The sequence below is a fragment of the Amblyomma maculatum genome, chromosome 5, assembly GCF_055883805.1.
Source record: "Amblyomma maculatum isolate TAMU_Amacu chromosome 5, ASM5588380v1, whole genome shotgun sequence".
NCBI lineage: Eukaryota > Metazoa > Arthropoda > Arachnida > Ixodida > Ixodidae > Amblyomma > Amblyomma maculatum.
In genome coordinates this window covers 156,506,831-156,530,564 of record NC_139348.1, presented here as the reverse complement: position 1 = coordinate 156,530,564, position 23,734 = coordinate 156,506,831, and the positions used below count along the sequence as shown (strand labels likewise).

Below are 23,734 nucleotides of genomic sequence, written 5' to 3'. Positions count from 1 at the left end.
CCAAGATTAGACAAACGTAGTATCTCGTCCAGCAACACGTGACCGCCCAGTATGGCGGCTTCCATGGCTTCTGCTGCCGCGAACAGCAAAGATGATGACGACACTGTCGTTCAAGAGGTACTGTACCTACTCTAATTGTCCTACCTATGCGCTTCTCTTTTATGAGTAGTGTTCGCTTGACATCGCCAACTTACATTTTGATGAATCGCCATACGCTGGTTACGCTAGTGACGCATACCCGGTGACACATGGCAGTGGTGTTATGCAGTTTCGAATGCTGCGATATCTGTCTAAAGCTTTTGCAGCGTTAGAATAATTTATATTGATGTTTCCGTTAGAAAGTGACCTAAGTGGAATAGTTGCTCCGATAAATAAAATTTTATGTGCAGACTTCATTGCGCGTAGGCTTCTGTAGGTAAGTAGATGAACCACGAGTTTGCGACGCATGCAGGGGCTGCAATTAGCTTTTCACGTTGTTTGTTTTTCTTTGCTAGTTTAACCTGACACGTTTGGCAACGTGATGAAAGGTAAATGTCATTCTACCTCTGTGTGTGTACGAGTGATTTTTGCTAACAGAACTTGCGAATCTCGTTCGCACGTGCTTCTGGGCGCAACTGCCCGTCATGGCTTAGCACGCGTTCAAAGCTCGTGCATCTCACTCTCTTGACAGAATTTTTTGCCGATAAGTGAGGTTTGCGTTTCTTTTGCATCAGTAAAGTCCTGAAAGATGCAGTAGCCATGACAGTTGTTTTTTTTTTTTATACTCCTTTCCACGCACGCTAGCCCCCTAAGACGCGGAGACTATGTTGCTGTCCTGGAAAAAGAAAGAAAGAAGAAAAAAAGAAAAAAAAAAAAACAGCGGTGGGGTAGTCCCCGGCCAACTGTTCTGCCAACTTTACTCTGCGCAGAGATTGCGCTATCCAGACAAAACAAGCCTATGCAGCGTACTGCATGAAGTTTTGATTTAGGGAAACGGTTTCATCGCCTCGCGTCTATTTCATTTCCACTGTAGGAATTTTGCAGTTTAAGATAGCAATAATTTTTAAATAACCCCAGCGGTTGTTATTAAATGCCCAGCTGAAAAAGTAAAGCTCGTGCGGCCTTTTGCGCGTTTCCTGTTTTAGTGTCTCGCAGCTGTGTATGTTTACGTTCGTTGAGGAAAAACCCTGTCATGTGAAATGCTGCCAGAAACTTGACCCGTTCAGCTTGCAGGTTTGAGTAGAAAGCACTACTGCTTCCGTTTTCGCTTTCAAACGTAAACCGCGTTGTCATTTGGAAAAGATGTAAAGTGGAACGTAGTGCCGCATTTTTAGGTTTTTCATTCACGCAGTACAGACACTAAAGGTGCGGATTTCTTTTTGGCAAAGGTGCACGAAATCAGGCAGAAAATGTAGATATGTTTACATTGTCTGTTGCATTAATTAGCCTAAGTAGTGACTCTATAAACTTTATTGGTCTGCAGTGGGTTTTTGGGTGGATTGTATAACTCGCATGCTTGTTTGCGGCAAGTCTGTCTCAAAGCAGAAGGCTAAAGCAAGCAAGACAGAGCTACATTGGCAGTGCAGCACTATTTAGCTCAAATTACTCTGTACCTGCATAGCTTTTGATGCCTGTTGTGATTTAAATGAGTCATAAAACTAGTCTCGAACTGTGTATAATAGTTTTATCTCACATTTCTGTGGGAGTCTCCTCAGTGGCTGCTTTTTTCAGCCTGCATTGAATATGTGGCATATTGGAACCACACATTGCAGCCCATAGGTAGTTTACGTAAAAGGCTTCTGCCTTAATTCATGGCAAATTATGTTGCAGGCAAAGCCCCGCAAGGAAACTGATATAAGAATGGGCACTGTTTGCTTTTTTTGCTTTTTTCATTTTTTTGTGTATCATAGTCACGTGAATGATTCCAATCTTTGATCTTACTGTGTTTGATCTTACCAGCAGTGGAAACACATTTGTACATAAACATTGCTGCACTTTTAAAATAATATTATTCATGGACTATGCTATTCAATGCATCTTAGTAGCAGCTGTCTACACCCAAACACCCCTAGGTGAAAGTTTTCATCATACAAGTCTTGTCATCACACACAGCCACTGTAGCTGCGTTCTTTCTTTTGCAGGTGGATGTGTACATATCAAAGGCTCTGGCTGAAAACCTGTACATTCTCCAATATCCCCAGCGGTCAGTCGGTCGCTCGTACAATGAAGAACAGTGTGTTTCAGCAAGGGTCAAGCCAAAGCAACAAAAGGTACCTAGCCAGCACTTTCTGATTGCAGATTTGATTTATTTCCCTTACACATATCTGCATCTGTAAGGAGAAAAGCGAGAAAAGCAGTAGAGATACTAGCAGCCAGGAAGTGTGAGGTGAGGCAGTGCTATTCTGTAGTTTATTACTTTTAGTTCACATAGATCTTTGCATTGAGGGCCCCCTGGGTGCTGCCATATTTATTGTTCATAGGACAGTCGAATGCACTCTGCGCTAGCGTGGTGAAAGCTGCAGTGGAACAAGTTTCCAGCAGTCCAGAGAGGAGGAATTTTGATAACTTTCCTGTCCAGTGCAAAGATCTATATAAAGACACTTCTTGAAAATTTTACCGTGTATAGAACAATGGATTTTTCTGCTTCATATTTCTTCCTGTTAATGCGTTGAAATTATATCGCTTCAAATTGCTCTTGGGCATTTTTGAAGCGAAAGCTTCACTAGCCTGGGTCAACCTGTCTGGCTGCTTGACCTTCATAAAGGAAGTGTGACTTTTTATGTGAATAAGTATAGGTGCCCACCATTCATGGCATCCAATCAAAAGTACATTATGCTTTCCTTTCCCTAAAATCTGATTTAAATAAAAACATGAAAAATGATCTTGATCTGTTTAAGTGTAGGTGTCCACCACTCTGTGACGTCCACTCAAAAGTATAATGCGCCTACCTTTTCTCAAAATTTCACTTTAAGAACATGAAGAAAAAAACTTGCGGATTGAAAAGGCGGTGTTACAAGGGCTATAGCGGCTACTCTTAATGCGAAGCTTGAGCGTCTGCCTACTTCAAACTGTCAAACGATGCATAACCATACTTAACATAGCTTTCACTGGTATCACTAAGTTCAGGCCATGCTTAAACCCCCAAAATTTTTCTTGGTGTGTCTTTCTCACTACTTAAAAAGGAGCATGGGGCAATTTAAAGCTAGGAAAAATAAAAGATGGATTTACTAGGTCTCGCTTGTCAAGCAGCACAGAAGTACGGCATAAGCATGTGGCTGGTTCTGCATTCGCAATTTTACAAGCTTTTTCAACAGCACTTTGAGTGGGAGGAATGATATTGCACAGCTCTGTCAATGCTCTGGCTCTTTGCGTTTTCACTGGCAATGTGCTCTTTATATTTTCGCACTTTTTCTACGTGTTTCTATGCTGGCCACCCCTTCGCCCTAACTTTTCTCCAATCTGACCCTGATCCATCGAGAGAGAGTTAGTAGTGCCAGCCTTTTGCATTTTCATGTTGTTGGAATGGATTCTAAGAATTCGCTTGTTGGGTGCGATGTATCTGCTCCTCACCACAATGATAAAATCGTCAGGCTGTCTTAATTCGCATTGTTTTCCCTAGGTGGAGCTGGAGTTTGCTCTCAACACGTCAGATCCGAGCTATGACAGCGTGCGGGGAGAGCATTTTGCGGCAAATGCAGACGCCAGCGGTAGCCGATCTGGGGATCAGAAGCCATTTTTTGAAAGGTGGGGATACACTACTTTCAATTTCTCCTTTTTTTTTTTACTGCAACAGCCCTTGCTGCCACCGTTTGTTTTTGTGTACAACTGTTTCGTTGGAGGTATTCTTTTTTTTTATTATTGTAACATTTTTATTCCAAACATGCAGTGAATTTGGATAACTTAATCAAATGCATATCGCTTACAACACAGTACAGATACTGATTTGATGTTACAAACAATTCATTATTGGTTGCTGACAGCAATGGCACCTGGGTTTATTTAAGTCAGGAACATTAAAGTATATGGATTTGGGCAAATGAAAAAGCTTGTGATATATATTAAGGAAAGTGCAATGAGGTGTGGAACAAAAAAATGCGCAAGTAAATTCAAGCGACTGGAAGAGAGCAGCACGAGTTAGACAACATGCTTGTGATAATGATATCTGATTGGCGGTAAACAAAAGGACATGGGTTTGGCCAGGACGCATGGAAGAGTAAGTAGGAGGTAAGTGATGATTTACAGTGATAACAGAATATACTTGAAGGGAAGCCAGCTGGAATTTGAGGGGGCAGATAAGGAAATTTGCTGGGAAGGAGCGACTTTGGGGTTGATGCAAGACAAAGCAAACCGGTTATCAGCAGGAAAAGCCTTTACCCTGCGGTGAACATAACTGGGATGGTGATTACAATAACAAAATTTTTTTGTGCATGGTGGCATTAATAATTAATCTAGCGTTGTAAGCTTAATCTTGGTGAGGGCTAGTTCTAGTTAGTCCTGTGTGCAACTTTAAGAAGAGTGGACTATGTAGACAAAGGAGGCAACTGGTAGGCACATACGAACTGCACCAGTGCTGTTGTTTATGCATGTAATTCATTTTTCTTTCTGTTTTCTGTTTGAGCTGTTCTTTCTCTTTAAGCCCTGGTGTGCGTAAATTGAAATCATGACTTTGCTTTAACGAAAAGTCAGCTTTTGCGGAATAGCCCAAGCCTGCAGTTCCTTAAATACCATGCCGCAGTTTTCTGGCCTTTCGTATGTGATGGAAGGGCCTTTGTCAGTTCTGCTGTAACTTTCGCTGCCCCTAGTGTTTTCCACCCCTTGTGTGGAAGACACTACAACAACAAAGTTAGTACATTTGCATGGGCAAAAGTTCAATAGTGAGAGTAGTGCATGTTCTTTCTACTTCTAGTTTTGTCATTGCTTTTTTACATGCTTTCTTCAAGGGATTTACACTTACTAGGCCTGTGTGGCTTAATCCAAAATAATGATTACCAGAATCTTCAATTTAGTGCTGTTAACGTCAACAGTGGCATTAAAGATGCTTCTTTTCATTTGAATTGTACGTAACTTCAACCAATTTTCAGCACTATTTGAATTATTGAGAGAATGCTGTAATGCAGATTGTCAGCTGCTTGGAAGGAAGAGAAGCAACATCAGAAGCAGCTTGAAGAAATAGCAGAAAACCATCTACTAGCAGAAGAGTCATTTTTTTTAACATGCATGGTTCAATTGTTTATGGGTAAGCAGGGTCTTGGTTTTTGATTGTTGATCTTCTCTTCCTCTTCCACCCTTTCTCCCCTCGTGTCCTGCTAACAAAATAGCTCCAGGATGGACAAGCAGATTTTGACATCAGTGAAGTCTTCAAGTCCCGCTGAGAATTATGCTGTGGGAGTTCTCAGGCCAGGTTTGAGCACCTTTTTGTTTATCTATCTTTTACTTTTTTAGTGCACTGGCCCTGCTCACTATATATGGCTGGCTTCACGTTGTATCCCCTTGCATACCCGTGCGTTGCCCAAGGATGCAGCGTCAAATCCCGGCCGAGGCGGCCGCTTTTTGATGGAGGCGAAAAGCAAGGCGCCCGTATGCTGTGCGATGTCAATGTACGTTAAAGAACTCCAGGTGGTCGAAATTCCCGGAGGCCTCCACTGTGGCGTCCCTCATAGCCTTAGTCGCTTTGGGACTTTAAACCCCAGAAACTAAACCAAACCAAGCATACTCATGTTTGTGTGTTGAAGAAGCACCGGCTCTCAGGGCTGTTGGTGTTCTTCCAAGCAAAGGAAATCTAAACAGCGGTGGAGAGAGGCATGTGTGTGTATCGCTATCTCTTTATCTGATTGTTTGGACACAAGGACTTGCAGATGCTATAGTTATAATAATAATAATAATAATAATAATAATAATAATAATAATAATAATAATAATAAGAAGAAGAAGAATAATAAGTGGTTTGCAGGAAAGGAAAGGCACAGTATCTGCCACACTTTTCTGTGGACACCTGAGCCGTGGTAAGGGAAGGGAGGGAGGTGGAAGTGAAAGCGGAAAGAGAGAAAGGAGTGCCGCAGTGGTGGACTACAAATTAATTTTGGCCACCTGGGGATTTTTAACATGCACTGACATCGTACAGCACACAAACTCTTTTTGTTGCGCCTCCACAGTCCTTGAAATTACTGATGCCAGAGGTTTCAAGTGCCAGGACACCTAATTCACTTTGGCCTAGCCATGCTTAGGTCGTTTGATTTGAGGGATCAATAAAGTGGAAGCTTAGACAAGGTTAAAACTGCTGGATCTCAACTGCACAAAGGCAGGAAGGAATTTACAAAAATATGTTGCCATTGTGTCACTGCCTTCTATTCTGAGATCCAACGGTGGCAGTTTCTTTACCTGCAGCAGTGACCTTAGGCAGTCTTGTTGCTCAACTACTTATTCAAGGCCGTACGATTGAATTCTGGCAGCCGGCATAAAAATGCACAAACATTCATGTGAGGTGCTGTATCGGCGCATGTAATGATCAAAATTACTCTGTAACCCTCCACTGGAGTAGGTTTTGTAGCTCAGGTGTAGGTTTGGAACATTGAATGGACAGTGAGGACCATGGCAAGCAGTTATTGTTCTTTGTAAAAATTGATTTTTTGGTTCTTTGCTCAGGTTGTTGGCACTTTAGCAACAGGCTCGATTATTGACAAGATTGTATTTCAGTCTTCCTGCCAGTTGGCTCAGATTGTACTTGGTGTTCTTACCATAAAAGATGGATTGCCATAATTTGAAATGAATGGCAATCTAGCATAGCTTTTAAGATTTGTGGTGAAAAAATTGGTGGTGGCTTAGCTTGGTTAAGCCCGGATATCAGAAGTGAAAAGCTTCGGCGATGCCATGGCTTAGCTTGTGGTTCCTTGGCGTAGTTGTGGCATACCTTGTTGTTCACAGTTGCACTTTATAGATATTCTATGGCTTATCATCATGGTGAAACATTGATTACAGCCGTACATCACATAAGATTAAACTTTATTCCAATTCTACGTCATCATCACCGTTACACTTCTGTATAGACATAAACACAGCCCGGTGAAAGCGCGTGGCACTGGCTAAAGGTCAACCGGCGGAGTCGCGGCAGCAGTTGCGGCGGCAGTGGTGGCTCCGACCGCCTGCGCCTCCTCTCCTGTGACGTCACGTGGTTTGCGCATGTGCAGCTGTGGCTTTTATTGCGAAAGCAATACTACGCCAGGTCTAACCGTGTCCATTACCATGGTCCCCTGGCAGGAGCTGCCAACTTGGGTCTCTCGTTTCACATGGGACGGTTATGTCAGACTCAGCCTGCCAGGACCCTTGCATTCACGTTACCCCTATAGGCCACTAAGGCACATTCATACGGCTTGGTTAAAGCGGGGCTTTATATGTGTTTCGAACGACGGAACACACGCGAGACTCTGAGTTGACTAGCCTAGTGAAGCTTTTCGCTTTAAAAATGGGCATCGACGCACGCATTTTGCTTGCGAGATATGCCGATGAAGGATTTACCTGTATTTTGTTTTCGGTACTTTCCTACCTGATAAAATGCCCCGTTTTCAGTGAGGGCTGTTTCTTTGTGATTAGAGCGATGCCCTTGCTTTAGTGTGCATGGGATAAGGCAAGGTGACCTGTAGCTGCATCATACTCAAAAATTGTTGTATTATCCCAGTTATTGGATTGCGCTCAGTTTTTGGGGCACCTAATTTTCGAAATGCTGGAGTAGATAAAGTCGAGGTCATGATTGTAGTATCTGGTGACAAGAAGCTGCTGCCTTGACTTGCTGCCCTGAGACCATGTTGTGCTCGGCTGAGCTGTAAGGGACATATGTATTTAGTTTAGCTTAGTTTATGGGGTTTTATGGGTTTTATGGGGCTTATGGGGTATATCCCAAAGCCTTTCAGGATATGAGAGACACCATATTGGAGGCCTTCTGAAACTTCAACCACCTCGAGTCCTTTAACGTGCATGTACACAGTATAAAGGTGCCTTGAGTAGGGGACATGTGAACACCCCTACCCCAGGGTGCTAACCTTCTCTGTCAGTGTGATTGGATGTTGTCACACGATGTCTGCTAGCACTTATTGCAGTAACCAGATGCGACTGATGCCTGTGGCACTGATTTAATTTGATTCCCCCAAAAGTAACAAGGCATATTTTCTTTTCGAGAATAAAGAGCAGTTTCTTTTTACCTGAACAGCTCTTGGTTCATGTGGCAGCCCGATGTGATACGCTGTCGCTATCTTCTGTGGTCCTTCATTTATAGTGTTGTTCCCTCGCGTGCAGGTGAGCTTCACCTGTCGCCTCTCAGTGCCATCGTGCAGATGATGCCAACATTCCCCTACCTGGACCAGTCAGACTCGAAGGCCAGGGAAGCTCAAGAAGGTACGCTGAGCTTTCAGAACATATTTTTCTGCGTGTATTGTTCTGCGGGACAGGGGCATTGCCGGGCATTGAAAAGGGACGACACGTGCAGTAGCTTTGTAGACAATACAGCGGTGCTGCATCATCTCAAGGATAACCGTGTAAGGGAGGTCATACTAGAAGCTTTTTGTATTAGCAAAGAAACATACGCTTTTGAGCTGGGCTTTGAAGCATTGCCTGAACAAGAGATTGGGTTCTTGAAGCAAAACACAAGCCTTCAAAAAAGGAGAGGCGCTGAAATTTTCGCACATTTTTTTTTGCTCGAAATGCTTTTTGCTTTTGCTTGAGCTCAAGACAACGTTAAACATGAGACATGACATAGAAATCACCTACACTCGGTAAATAATCTATAATTTTACTTTTGTTTTCTTGTGCAGTTTCTCTTTGGTGACAATCGCTGAGCAACAGTTATGATGTCAGAGACGAGTTGAGTTCATGCGAATGATGCTAAGAACTGTGATATAACTTCAGCTCTTCGGCAGGCTTCCATAATAGTTAATTCGAATTAAAATGAACGATCTGGTGACCGTACTGCAGTTTTATTGCGAAAGCAATACTGCTAGCACTTCGAGCCTTTGGCATGTCGTGGCGCCTCCATACATGACCTTTCACGTGACCGTGTGACGTCACGCCAGTCCGAGAGATGGGGGCCCCAGCTCGCGCCATCGGATGGTGGCAGTGAGTCCTTACATGAGCCGCAGCGGTGATGCCATGCCATTTTCACATGACCGTGTGACGTCACGCCAGACCGAAAGACTGGGCCCCAGCTCGCGCCGTCGGATGGCAGCGGCTAGTCCATACACGGCGCTGTGTCGCAGCCGAGAGAGGGCGCTCGCTGTTTGTGTCGTCACGCTAGGAGGATAAATGGGGCTGTGGCTCGGCTCCTCGCAGTAGTCAGGGCGCAGCCTTGCGGTATGTCGAATGATGCGTATAAGGCGTATAAGGCCCATTTAAATGGGCAAACAAGAAGTGAATTTAGCTGCTAGAAGCAACCAACAGCAGCATCCATGCTTTCGCATTACTCCAATGTAGATTCTGCAGTGCTCTAATTTTTATATGTCTCACGTGATCTGAACTCATGACGTCGCAAACGCCGTTCAACAGTTCAAACCTAACCCAAAGCTGCATAAAAGAAAGAAATTCAGTTGTTAACTATTTACCACCTTTTCTTGGAATTTGCATAGCTGTTCATATTTTGTGAATTGCGTTGCGCTTCATTCCAAAGGCAGAACGCTAAGGTTCCTCAGTCATTTTTTTTTTTCAGTGCAATGGAAAGTTTGCGCTCTAAGGCATTGGATTCTGTGATGGTTTTGTTAGAAACGCTTTGGACGATCTTTATCAAGAATTTCTCAGCGCGTCAACCTGTGCATATGTATCATGGTGTTGGTCATACATTGGTGAAAGTGATGCACAAAAAAAAACTAGTACATCTCACAGCGGGTAGCAAACATTTTTAGTTTAGAGTAGCATCGATTTCAGTTTCCATGCTCAAAGCTGCTACGGCACAATGATGTACTACTCGCTTCTTGAAAGTTTCAGTGGACTGTGGCTTTCGCTTCACCTGTGAAATGCAAAACAAAGTGCCACCTTCCTATTGACATAAGCTAAAGGAGGTCTTTAGCAATACAGAGGGGGAGTTTTGCTTTTTATTGATTGGCACATTGTAAGGAGCGTAAACTACAGTAAAATATGAGGAACATTCCTGAAGGAGAAAAATCAATTGTGCATTTCAAAGTTATGAATGGAGAAATCAAACTTTGCATTGTCACCGTGATATGAAGGAGCATATTTGGGTCCCAGTGTTTAGGAAAGGAGTGCTTGGGTGGGCCTATTCCTCAGTCGGTTCTCTAAAGGTGGTCGAGGCCCATTCTTTCAACCTGCATTGAAAACAATCACTTTTTTAACAACGTGACATCTTTACATATCTAATGATGTTGGTAACAGCAAGTAGGAAATACGTTTTGAAAGACTATAATATTGTATTGCTTATGTTGAAGCTCGTTATAATGTAGTAGCATGGGGGCCTGAAAATTTGTTCCTTATATCTGATATTCGTCATAAAAGTGCACGCCCAAATTTCTGTAAATAAGTTTACTGATAAATCGAAACAAAATGTGCACTAATGTGGACAACACAAAGGTGCGAAAATGCACAATTTTTAATTAAAAGTTTGGTATAAGCATGAAATCTCGCTTTTCGTTCCGCGTTGAAGAGAAAAAAATGAATACTGAGAAGGGATGTTAACTCCACGCACAATTTGCACGACGGAGCCAACGGACTCGGGGAGTGTAGCGCGCGCGCATGGGTCGGTCGCAGGGGCAGAGGCACGGCAGGGACTCGTGCCATAACGAGGCAGTGGTGATGACATGCCAGTCAGCCGTTGCATGGGTCGAGCGGCGGCGACAGCGGCTTCGACGCTCGAGCTCGGCCATGGCCGTTCATGGCCCGCGAGATCAAGCCTCCGCGCGCGGGGATCTCGGAGGCCATGGGGCGTTGGTGATAGTTTTTGTCGCCGCCGCTAGACGCGGCACACGAGCATGTGGGCGATTTAAACACATTTCGATGTCGCCGCTCCAATTTGGTCATGACCGTTCATAACCTCGGAGATCGCCACGCGCAAGGGTGTGGTCTCGGGGGCCATAGCCGTTGGCGGTAGTTTTTGTTGCCACTGCTAAATGATGTGGCACGCGAACATGCAGGTGATTAAGCACACTTCTGCGGCGGGCGATTCGATTGATTGAAAAACTGCGTTTCTTGATGTTTTTTCCGGCTCCTTTACGCATTTTTTGCCGTTTTATAGCAAAAATCTGCTTCGCTATAACCGATCTAGCGTTATACCGTAACCGTTTACAGAAAGAACTCCCATAGAAATAAATCATAAACCAACCAAACTTCGATTTTAGTTCGTTTTATCTGATAATTCGCTATATCCGTGCTCGCTATAGCGAGGTTCTACTGTGAGTCTTGAACCAAAACATTTAGTTCAAAAAAAAAAAATTACAACATTTCGAAGCCGGCTCGGCTCCTTCATCAGCGGTGACCAAGCTGAGGAGGTTTTTTGATGTTTGGATGAAATATGACAATTTTAATGTACAATGTACAAAGTTTGTAGGTAAAGCATGTCAACTGGTTTCGTGCTACCATTTAAAATGGTGATGCAATCACAGATTTAAATTGTTTTCTCAGTGTGCTAGAATGCAGAGAAACTCCCAAGGAAGTTATTGTTGCCGAGCTCTTAGATTTCCACTGCCTTTGTCCAGTGCTCCAATGCTTCTAAATAACACTTCACGAATTGTATGTTTGGTTGTGTTTGTTTTCGCCTTTCAAGCAAACCGTTCCTTCGCTTGAAATGTAGTGCTGCTATTCATGGCGTCACCGTTGTGGTCCCAGCCAGGTGCGATGCACTGCAAAGAAGTCTGAATCCCTGCATCACTTTATTCAGCGATTACATTGGTAATTCAAATTGTAGCACAAAAAGACTGCTTTCTTTACCTGTGAGTTTCATAGATTTGTTCCCTTCAAACTTTTTTAATTCTAAAACCTCTACAGCTGCCCTTTAAGCACTGTAAAAACGAACCCACATGTAATATAAAGTGCAATTTCGGGATATGACAAAAACTGTAAAAAAGAAATTACCTGTGGTTCGGCTTGTGGTTAAACCTGGAGATATGCAAGGGAAATCTACATGGCTGCGCTATACTCTGATTTCAGCTTTATTTATGCCATAGAGGAATCTCTTCACCCATCAGCACCCCTTGCCTCTCGTCGTTGACCATTCTCATTTAGGTGTAGAAGACTTGTCATGTATGGCATCGTCTCTACGTCAAACTTCGGGGCACACTGCTGTCTCAGCATTCGAACGAACCTTATGTCCTAGCAACTCGCTGTTGTCGTTTGCCTCTACCAACTACGGAGTTATCTATCTTCTTCTTTTTCTTCTTCTCGTGGATAGGTACGGCGATATGGCGAGACTGTGGCCAATGTAGCTCTCGCTACAAAAAATGCTGCTGACGTCTTTTCTTTTTCTGTGCCTTGCAGAGAAAAGCACATAGGTAGTCCTTGGGGCCTGGGCATACATAAGGGGGAAGAGGCTGTCCCAAGTATGGTTAACATCGTTTGCAGTTATTTAAATATGCCAGGATTCCAGTAAAAAACGTCTTCGTTAATTTGTTTTGGATTTGAGAATGGCGGTTCCTCGAAAGTCATTTCTATACTCACCTTTTCAATGCTTAGCTTTTTATTATGTTCCTTATGTTCTTATGTTGCTGAATTCGACACAAGGAATTTTGCAAAGAGTGCGTTGTGTTTTCTGTTTCGGTACCTGGCCTTTCAAAACAGTTAGGGAGAGGGCTGATGCGCTTCTAATTTTGTTCGCTACTCACATGCCTTCTTTTGTCAGATATGGGCAGTGGTTTAGCTTGTGCTATGAACATACGGAAGAGTCGTGTATCTTTATGTGTGTGTGTGTGGGGGGGGGGGGGGGGGATGGGAAGCTGCTTTGGGGAGCATTTTGCCTGTGTCTGCCATAAGGCCATTTAGCCTTATATTAATTTATTGCCTCTTATCTTCGATGAACAGTGTATGACAGAAGAAGCACTCCAAAAGATAGATAACATTTGAGAATCTGCAATAAAGCCTGGTTTCATGTCAAAAGTGAAATCGTTTGAGTACTGTTAACCATGGTCTCTTTTTGAAAATGATCGCACGTCTTACATCTGGGTCGGGGCATTGTTGGTTGACTTCGCGAAGCACGTCATTTCGGAAGCAAATTGTTTTCCGAATAAAACTTTAAGCAGTTCTTGGTCACCTTCTTGCACATTGTCATTTTTCTGCGATAGCATATACAGCTCATTCTGCCGACAGCAGTAAGGAAGAATACAGTGAGCACTTCAAGTAGGGTGGCTTAAGCTAGAGTAGGCTTAAGCTCTGTCTTTAAGTGTATGATTTGATGACATTATTGGCTAAAGTTAGTGCTCCCCTTAGAGTTCCATCTTTGTGTATATTTGCACTGTACTTTAGAACAGGATGAACACTTAAACAGTGCTATCGGGCCTACTTTTAAGGGGAAACTTCAGCGAAACTTCAGTGTCCCCATAATTTTTCTTTTGGTATGTTGGGTCGCTTGTTCCAGAGACCTGCAGAACTTTAGGGTACTGCTTTTGTGTTGTCTCAAGAGATACATATCTCAATCAGAAGAACATCATGACAGATCTATCACGTGTTCAGTGTTTGACGCTTTTAATTCAGTTAGGAAGTTACAGACTGCTGCACATTGCCTGTATAATTACTTCACAAGTTCCCCCCTGGCTTATGATCTGTGCAGCAGCGGAAGAAGAGGAGGAAATCGACGAGCCAAAGGCAGTTACCGTGCGGTTTGCCCAACAAGAGACAGACCGTTCCAAACGGGCCCGTGAGAAATCATTCCGTTTCATTCAACAGAAGCAGGAGAGTGAGCCCTGGGTCCAAGCTTCATTTCACAACTTTGGGGTGAGTCATTACTATCGCCATGGTCATCATCACCTCCACTACTACCGCCACATGTTATCATCATTTGGGCACATCACTTTTTTGTTGCCAGTTGTGGTTCCTGCTGTGTTATGTGACATGGATGGCTGGATATGAAGACACTTTCGAAATGATGCATATTTGTTATGCTACTGTAGCTACGGTATGGCTGCTGTGAGTGTGGATTTCCGTTTGTTTGCTTGTTGTTGTTTTTCTGTTTGTTTGTCTTGAAAGCACTACCTCTACTAAGAGCCTGAAGTGCAGTTTGTTTTCTAGGCAATTTCTCACTGCAGAATTTTAACTCGGACCTTGAAAGCAATACAGCATAACATTGTAGACATGAACAAGGAATTCCAAAATTTCAGTGCAGAAATTGCATAACTAATGGTGTGGTTCGGTGATGATTTTTTTTTTCTCTTCAACAGTGCGCAAGTATCATTCAAATTCTTTTTTTATTTTGAATAAAATAGTATGAGTTAAATATTCATATTTGATTTCATAGCTTAATTGCCTGCAATATTTAAAAATATCCAGGACAAGCCAAACGTTTGGGAGGAGATTCAAAAACATTTCTTATGCATGGGATAACCTTCGCTGACGGTGGCATAGCAGCATAGGAGCTGCACATAGTATAATCATGGATGCATGAAAAATTTGCATGCTGTCACAAGATGTTTCTTGTATGCCACAATAGTTTATTTGATTGTGTTTTATAATATTATGCCCTTTTTATTTAGGATAACTTGGGACCTTCTATAATTTTTAAAGCTTAGTCTAAATCGGCTGGCGGTGGTGTTTCGCTGCGGTAATGTCGAGGTGTCCGGTCTCGGCTGCAGTGCGGCGAAGAGGAGCAATTACAGATCCATTTTTTTTTTTTTTTTTTTTTTTTTTTTGACAGCACGGGAACCTTTAGTTGCCGTGATAGTATAGTAATCGCACTCTCAGAAACAAGGACTGTGCTTTAAATCTGTGATCTTCGTCATTCGACCCATGCCTTTAGTGGTAAGGCTTACCAGTTCTTTGTACAATGCAGCTAAACATTCCAGCATGTGTAAGCGATTATGTTTAGATTAAGTGGATTTTGCTCAATGACTGTTTTAAATCCAAAGAAAGTTCATATTCACACAATTTCTACTTCGCATCGAACCCGCACATTTTACCGGCAGTCTACAGTCTAATATTCTTTCCTGTTGCAAATGCTTGGTTGGTTTGGTTTGAAGGTGTTTGGGGCCTGCTAAACATCACTTGATGACCCCGCTTGCATGGTTGTTTGTTCATTCGTGTTTGGCTAACTGCATAATTCTGTATCGTCTCGCAGTCTGAAAGGTCAGGTGTCGAGCGGTCGATGCTGGTCTGCCCACAAATGGACCGGGATGAGTCGGAGCTGCCCAAGACGATACAGGACTACTTTAAGGACCTTGTCCTCGAAATGCCAGGGTATGTCAGCCTATCTTGGGGGGATTGCTTCATTATGCATGCAAATAGAGCAGTATTTCCTATATACAAATATTCATTTTTTTTATCAGTGAATGATGTCTCTGTAGGATGAAGTTAAAGTGACATAGAGTTTACCTTGGCCTTCCTTTATAAGGATCAGCCCATGTAGGAGGAATGAACGCATAGATGGTGGGTAGCAAGAGCCATTCTAAAACTCATACTTTTATAGCAATAAATAAAATTGTTGAAGTGAAGTGTTCACTCCTTGAGAAAATCATTTCTGGTTCCAGCAAGTTCTTCTATTTTTTTCTGTCTTAACTTCAAATTTTGAAAAATGAAGTCAGCATACGTATATCAGTGCTTTTTGGTTTTAAACTTAGCCGCACCTCTTTTCCTATCCTATATGTAATTTCGGAGGTTATCCGGTGTTTTTCTGATAACACCTGTGTCGCTATTCACTGACTTTTGCATTCAGCTTCTGTGCCAAAGGTGTTGGGGACAAGATGCAGAAGTGCCCATAGACTGAGCAATGCCAGTGCATGTTACAGAACCGCAGGTGGTTTAAATTGATCCGAAGTTTTTCGCTCTGGCCTTCCTCATATCCCATGTGCAGCTCCGTGATATTAAAACTGCAAATCATATCATTTGATTGCGGTGCTATATACATAATAGCTCAAGGTATCAAGAGGGCCCAATTTGTTGACTATACGTAATTCCTTTTTTTTTTCTATGTGTCAGGACAAACCTGACTAGGGTATAGTTATTGGGCGAGTTGTGTGTTGCTTTTGTTGGATGTCATGTGCTATCCAAGACTCGAGGAGATTCAATTCTTTCTCATCTTTGATTCGTTCAGAGGCAGTTCACAAGGACCAGGTCCGGGGAGTAAAGCCAAACAGAGGTAAGCATTCGAGTGGTTTTCTCTGCCTGCTTTCATGGTTTCACAGGCTTTCATTTTCTGTCCCCGATTTGGACGTGCGCAGCCTCGTAACTATGCCGGTCTTTCGCAGAGGTGTTTTTTTTTTCTTTTTTTGACCACGTGTTGTGTGCCAGGTCACCCAGACGTAGTTCGAATTATCCGTAGGGGAAAAGATACGCGTTCGAATTAACAGCCTTTTTGTACACAGATCTCTATGAAGCTTGGGCGGACCAAGTAGTGCAGTTCTAATTATCCGAAAATTTGAATTAACGAGCTTTCACTGTAGTAGTTGTTTCCAGTGACCCAAATGAAACCAGTAAAACTTGCAGGAAGGCAGTTTGCAAATGCCAGAGAAATGTTTAGCAGTGAATTTATTGGTTCTTCGAAACATAAAACTGGAGGCCCCTTTTCTGATGCTGCTGTGCTTTCTTCCAGCAGTGACAGCAAAGCACCGTTCCAAGTTTCCAAGGAAGTCTCAATGCATGCTCTATGCAATCTACCACTTCAGGATCACATCAAGGCCGTTCTCGTTAGTGGTATGGCATGTTCCTCTCCTATTTTTTGCCTTCTAGTTTTGATTGCTATTGTATCCTGAAATGCATGCACAGTTTTTTCAGTGGTGCATTTTTATCTCAATTTTAATTTCAAAAGCTTTTTCCAATCATTTTTCTATTATGCATGTGTGCGAATAAGTTTTCCAGCATGCTTCGGTAGACATTACGGAAGGAAAACCAGCAGGTTGTTGAGTGCTTCAGCTATAGACCTTTTGTTTCACTGAATATCTTTATGATACATATTTGAAAGTTAAATTCTTTAGTTAGGTTATTCTTGTGCCGTAGTATTTTGACTACTGTCAGGCATCAGAAAACAGCCTATATACGTTAACAGCTAAGTGGTTTGAGAAGTAATGACTAACCATTTAACGGTTCAATTTACACTCTCTTATTCTGTATGTTGGCACTGAGGCATGATTTAGTGGTAGGCTTTATATTAACATCAGCCTGATGTCTTTTCTTTCCACCTTAGATTTCTTTCAGAAGTCCAGTGGCTATGACACAAGACCAAAGTTTACTGCTCACTAAGTTTATCAGCTTCCAGTTTGAGCATTTGGAGACTCCAACTCTTGCATGCTAAAATAACACTTGTTTATTTGGAATGAACTTAACATACATAGCTTGAACAAATTTTTCAGTCACCTTTGGGTTTGAGTTATTGAGAGTGAACAGTAAATGTGTGCCAAGGAGCATTTGGTGCAGCATAATTTTATTTGCGTTATCCAAGCCTGGCTTTCGTCGGTTTTCTTTCTTTCCAGCCAAGGTTATCAACTTTGCAAAGCTCATGTCAGTGTTGCCTCCCAAGTCGGATCCCACATCTGTTGTGCGGTTTCTCCAGCAAGTTGCAGTGCTCATACAGGGTTGCTGGGTCGTGAAAAGGTGAGCTTTTGGAAAAAGAAACAGAATGGCGTTGTGCTGTGTTCAAACCATAGTGCGAGCATTTCAGAAGTTTTTTCTGTACTCATTGTTGTTGGTTATGTGCATTAGGGGAATTCTCATAAGTTGAAGGATATTATTGAACCATTTTAATTGTTTTTTTTTTTCCTTCTAACTTTGCATGATCACGCTTCGCTGTCTTCAGCTGGCATAGTTATGAAGAAAACCGTGCTTTTATATGTATGTACAGATCTGTAAAGATGTGCAGACCCCGTCAAGCCGCACTTGCGGTTTCGCTTGACTAGATTTAAAAAGCAGAAGCATATATAATGACAAACTTGGATTACAGTGTGCAGCACTCGCTGTTAAAACTAAACTTTCAATATAGCCATGGAAAGCACAGTCACACACACAAAAAAATATATATATTATGTGCAAAAAAAAAAGGGGGAGAGGGGGCAATTCAGAGAGCTGGCCAACTTCTGATTTTCCTGCTCAAATCTTATTTTCATTTTTTATATCTTAACTATTTTTTTCTCCTAATTCTGTAGTGAGGTCCTTTATCCAAAGGATAGCTTCAGTCCCAGGACAGGAGTGCCAGCAGAAGTTATGTGCCGAGCTCGTGACTTTCTGGTGAGTCTCTGTTTTTTCTTTACACATTATTTGTATCCAGTTGTGTGCTTTGATTCCTCCTGCCGCACAGTTTTGGTTTCAGGTTGCTGAACAAATGTTCCGATGTCACAAGCTAGTATGAGATCGTGCGAGGTTCACAAAAATAGCAGTATAATAGCTCCTTGTCCAGTCGCTATCTTTCCACCTTCTGGAACAGTTCTGTCTAAGAGTTATTATGAATTAAAACTGCGAAACAGCAAATATTTTGCAGCTTTTGCATGAGTCACGTGATCCCTAGTAATATGTGATATTGACCCTAGTGATGTGTGATATAGGCCAGCTAGGTTGATATATGCCAGTTCGAATTTTCCATCAGCGTCCCTCTAGACACCGAACTGACCAAAACCTAGATGTGTGCAAAGCGCACTTTTTCTCAAACAAATGAATAGTGTAGCTAAAAACTGTGTCCAATACAAATCGGATAGTAATTGAACGAAATCAAACATTTATGCTAATACCCACCTGTTGTGTGAATATTTTCAAACATCGTTGCGCTTAAGAAAAACCGACATAGAAAACCCTCTTGGTGTCAATATTTGTACAGAGACATTTGAAAATGGTTTGGTTGGTTTTCCTATGTCTGCCATGTTAACAACATTGCATACAAGAGACCTCGGTTACTAAGGACAACTTTTTAAGGTCCGTGGAGTAAATTCTTCACTATTTAGAAGAGACACAACCCAGTTGTGCTCATGCAATGCATCTGGAACGTACCAACTCATACATGATGCACTTCAAATTTCCTTAACTTAATTCTGTTCCATCAGTGTCCGTTTTGTATTCGTCCGGAACTGAGGAGTGCTTCCCCATGATTGGAAAGTCAAAATGACCCTGCTGTTTCAGCCACTGGCATCGCATTACTGTCACCTACGAAGCCAATCAAAATGCATGAATGACATTCAGCATTTTTAACGCTACGCTGTTAAAATTTGATCACCACCTTGAAAGTGTTTACAGTAAATCAGAATTATTCGAAGTCATGGAAGTGGTGAAATGTTTCGTGATGGCGCTGATAGCGCGGCGTGACTGCGACGGCAGCCTCCACTTCCTCTGTGGCTCGCGCGTCGCGTCTGCGAAGGAGCGGGTGAGCAGGGAAAGGAGGTGGAGGAGGAATCAGTCTTGGGGAGAGCGCCTGCGTTGGCGCCGTGCCTGCGCTCGCCCACCACCATTGCCCCAGGAAACAGACTGCCTAGCGTCACTAGCGCGTTCCGCTGTTCCGGCTACCGACGCGCGATAGCCCGCGAGCAACCGAGTGGCAGCGATGGACGCACGGTGCTTGCCCCGCGTCTTTTTTATATTATTTTTTGCCGCTTTTAAGTATGAACTATTGTAGTACCATGTCCCGACAGCAAAAGCAGCGGAGACTGCTGCGTCTGCCAAGCGGATGCGGCGTCGGCGCTGAAACGCGAAGCGCTGGATCAAATGCGGTCGCTCGTTGCTATAGTAGGCGTTCTTCTCTTCAGTTCGAATTTTGCGGGGTTGTGCCAAATTTTCAATGACTCGGCACTAGCTAAGAGGCAGTCGGCGCCGCGAGTTCGTTATATCAAAATCAATCGCCACGACATGTACGTTACATGGAGTTTTCAAATACATGCACTTCAATGGGGGTGGCATTGGGGAATTGAAAAACTTTGTAATATCGAGGAATTCGCTACATGGTGGTTCGTTACATAGAGGTTTAACTGTATTAGCTATAGTCACCACCACTGATGGGAATCAAGCATTGCTGCTGCCTCTGCACAGCTCTCGTCGAAGAAGAAGACGTTTTGTCATGACACCACTTAGTGAAAACCTTTGCATCGCCCCGTAAAGCGAAGGGGCCTTGGTTGACGCTGGTGATCTAAGTACATGAAGGAATAACCATTATTTCATGATGAAAAGAGCGATGAGCCGGCACTATCAGCTCGATGGTGATATTTGAACGTGAATGGGACGATCAGCCTAACATATCGTCAGTATTCCAGTACTATAGGGGTACATTCATGGGAGGATTCTTACTATTTATGCGAACATTTCAAACGCATGTTTCTGTCATTAAAGTTTGGGATGAGACCAAAAATGTTCTGTTTAAAGGTTACTGTCAGCGCATTTTGGCAAAGCCTAAAGCGCAAAAAAGAGGGATGCGAGAGAGACATAAGGCTATCGGCGTTCTGCAAATATCTGGATTGCTTTGAAAAAATAGCCCTCCTCACCCGGATGCTCGTTTGCGATGAAATCTCTCATAATGAGAAACCAGAACCATCTGCAACTGGATCGAGGGAGCAAAATACGCGAACTCCGACTTTTTGCCAAAAGGCACTAGTGGTGCCTTCAGGTGTCAGCGGAGGAAAGCGCCACAACAGAAAATCGCCGAAGTGAACGTTGCCACCACATTGCCTCTGCAGTTGGTTCTGTTTTCTCATCATGCGCGGCGAAACCAGGTAAGCACCATTGTGAAACTTGCTAGGTGAAAAAAGGGTCAGTAACACTCGAGCTTTGTGCGCGATTTTGCCGCAAACGAGCCTCTGGTTGACACCAGAGGTTTTTTTTAGAATGGTTCAAATAATGCTGCAAAACACGATTGCAGTAGTGCATCTCGCCAGAATGTTGCTTCATGTTTGCTCCTGCTCGCGCTTCTACTCGTCTGTGCACCTCGTATACTCCCCGTATGCATTGTTGCATAAGTTTCAGTAGATAAGCTCTGCTCTGTCGTGGCTTTAATGGCTTGGGTACCATCAATACGGTGCTGGAGCCTACGGAACCGATGTTCTTCCGGCTTATTGCACCAAGCGCAGCAGGTAAAACTGCACATTGCAGACTGGAAGAAATAGCATAAAATGCCATGAAACATTTTCCAGCACGTGGAGAAAGAGATGGTGGCAGCAGCGACTTTGGCACAGCTGCAGTGGCATAACTACAATGACCAGAATGCACCGTGGCCCATGGCAGAGGTGCTTGGCCAGAGGTGATGGGCCAGTGCTGTAGTGCGACTTCCGGAATGAGGGCTTAGCTGTTAAAACACAGCACTTATCTTCACTGAGGGGTCACATCACGAAATCAGCATGTTCTCTATGATCATTAACTTATATCTATTGGAAAATTATTTTGTTATTGATGACAAAATATAGTATAAACTAGAGCCACACCTTAGGACATGAGACGGATGGCCATGGCCTCGGAGATCAGGCTTCAAGATAGGCTTTGCAGAGCTTGCCCGAGACTTGCCATATCTTCCAGTCTTATGAGCATGATGAACGCTGGCACACAAATGTATTGCACCACAGCACTGAACCCTTCTTCCTGCGCATAATTATTGTGGCAAGATGGTGCACATCACTTATGTTTTTCCTTTTCTTGGAATAGTTTTCTAAGAAAAGAAAAATATGGCTGTTCTTATTCAAGCATTCTAGTTATTCAGAATGGTTGAAAAGTTGTGAACATATTTGATTTGTTTGAATAATTTTAAGCATACACTATTTGGATTCATACGAATAATTGAAAAGAAGGCTATTTGGTTTGTTTTTGAAACTTTCAAACATTTGCCCATTCCATTGAAGCATGCAGAGAAGATGAAACGGGCTACATAAGCCATTCACACTTATATCTTCTCTTCCAGTTGTACCTGTACACACAGTCCAGGCATGTGAACCAGGTCAAGTTTGCTGAGACTGTCAGGGTGAGCCTTTCTGGATTTACTTGCACAGGACTCGGGAAAGCATTGGTAGAGCATGTGAAAATGTCTTCCTGGTTTTCATCACTGTGCATTTTCGCTGGCATTGCTGGTGTAATAGCACTGTGGAAGTTGGTTGCGCTGCTTAAGGGCTTCGGTGGCAGGTTCTTCACTCATTTGTACTGTCTTTCGACCCCTGCCACTTTGGCTCAGCGGTTAAGCTGCACCACTTCTAAACACAGACGTGGATTTGATCTCAGCTGCCATGGTCATGCTTCGGTGACGGCGAAATACGGGGCGCTTGTGTACTGTGCAATGTCAGTGCTCATTAAAGAATCCCAAGTGATTGAAATTATAACCTAGTTTCAATTCCACCAGCTTTTTCCAGCAGATGTCAAGGTGCTCCTGCAAGAAATTGCAAAGCTGACGCCAAATGGCTGGGAGTTCTTGCTACCCTTCGATAGGGACTTCATATCAAAGTGAGTGATACCTGTCCGGACAGTATGTTTGAAGCCCAGGAGCGAATGCCTAGTTTGTCTTGTATGCTGTGTTGCAAAGTCGCGCGTGTTATGCGAGTTGGCTTGTACTAGTGGGGTGACACTTCCATAGAAGCAATGGGGCGAAAAAATTGCTGGCGACACTAGCGGCTCCTGTTTTCTCAGTGGTAAACACTCGGGTTGCTAAAATGCATTTGTACCCACCCGAGAGTAGAACAAGGTATATAATGCGTTAAATTGCTATATTTTACAATTAGTAGCACTGGAAAAATTATTAGCGATGTGTACGACCGGTAAAAACCATATTTTACCGACAATTGAAACACGTTGATGTTCGCTTCAGAACTGTGCAAGGCACTCTTGCCGCAGCAAGCCAATCCAATCCGTTATGGCAGTGGGTGCGTTGAGAGCGCCTACCGCACTTCTACCGCTGCTTCTCGCTTTTTGATACATTTTGTCGCGTGCTGATCTCGTCCAGCTCTTCCGCATATTTTGTTGAGCACTCACATCTCGTGCGTATCGGTTCTTCTCTTGTAGCACCTCAGGCGCGTTAGTAAAACTGTAGCACAAAGCACCTTAGCGCGCAGCGCGTCCATAAAAGCGGTCGTGCTTGAGCTAGGCAGCAACACAAAATATTCTGCATGAATTGCATAATTTATTCAAACAAAACATCTTGAATCAGTCTCGACGATGATAGTCTCAGTCTCGACGATGGCTGAAGATGATAGTTTTATTTGTCCTGTGCATTTGCTGATATTCTTTCGCTGGAAAAGTGAGGACGGATGTGTTTTTCTGGCACTGAAGTTCTCGCTTGAAAGAGGCTATCCCCCACACCTTCCCTTTTATGTCTGCCCCTTCAGCAGGTAGAGTTGTGTGGCAAAGTTTGGTGTGCAAATGTCCATAAGTGTCATTTAGTGTAAAAGCACTGTAAATTCGTGGATCACGGCTTTTATGGAGCAATCTTGCACACAGGCTTAATAGCAGATGACGCTGTTATCACAGTTAACCAGTGTAAAGACAACTTGTACCGGAGGGAGCAGTGACTACATTGCTTGTTTCGTTTATCCCAGCAGATGGTCCAGACAGTCCACTTGCGCAAGTTTTTCTTGCTTAATATGATAACCTGTTTCCAATACCTTTCCACTTTTTTCTTTTATTCTTTGCAATTGGCCAGAATTATTTCATGCCCCGCATGCCCTCTTTTTTTTTCGCTGACTCAACTCCA

General features: G+C 43.1%; 1 protein-coding gene across 2 annotated transcripts in view; it reads left to right on the top strand.

The window, feature by feature from the left end:
- Polr3E (RNA polymerase III subunit E) overlaps positions 1 to 23,734 on the top strand; it is a 33,489-nt gene continuing 9,755 nt past the window's right edge. The window contains exons 1-13 of one of the 2 annotated variants that reach the window (XM_084604801.1): positions 1 to 117; positions 2,121 to 2,249; positions 3,599 to 3,723; positions 5,298 to 5,380; positions 8,266 to 8,364; positions 13,727 to 13,890; positions 15,227 to 15,345; positions 16,199 to 16,243; positions 16,700 to 16,797; positions 17,574 to 17,694; positions 18,243 to 18,324; positions 21,959 to 22,018; positions 22,391 to 22,491. In XM_084604801.1, the coding sequence (XP_084460927.1) occupies positions 52 to 117; positions 2,121 to 2,249; positions 3,599 to 3,723; positions 5,298 to 5,380; positions 8,266 to 8,364; positions 13,727 to 13,890; positions 15,227 to 15,345; positions 16,199 to 16,243; positions 16,700 to 16,797; positions 17,574 to 17,694; positions 18,243 to 18,324; positions 21,959 to 22,018; positions 22,391 to 22,491 (1,292 nt within the window). In that variant the 5' untranslated portion in view covers positions 1 to 51. Of the gene's footprint in view, positions 118 to 2,120; positions 2,250 to 3,598; positions 3,724 to 5,297; positions 5,381 to 8,265; positions 8,365 to 13,726; positions 13,891 to 15,226; positions 15,346 to 16,198; positions 16,244 to 16,696; positions 16,798 to 17,573; positions 17,695 to 18,242; positions 18,325 to 21,958; positions 22,019 to 22,390; positions 22,492 to 23,734 lie in introns of both variants that reach the window. The other variant, XM_084604800.1, reaches the window with a different exon arrangement.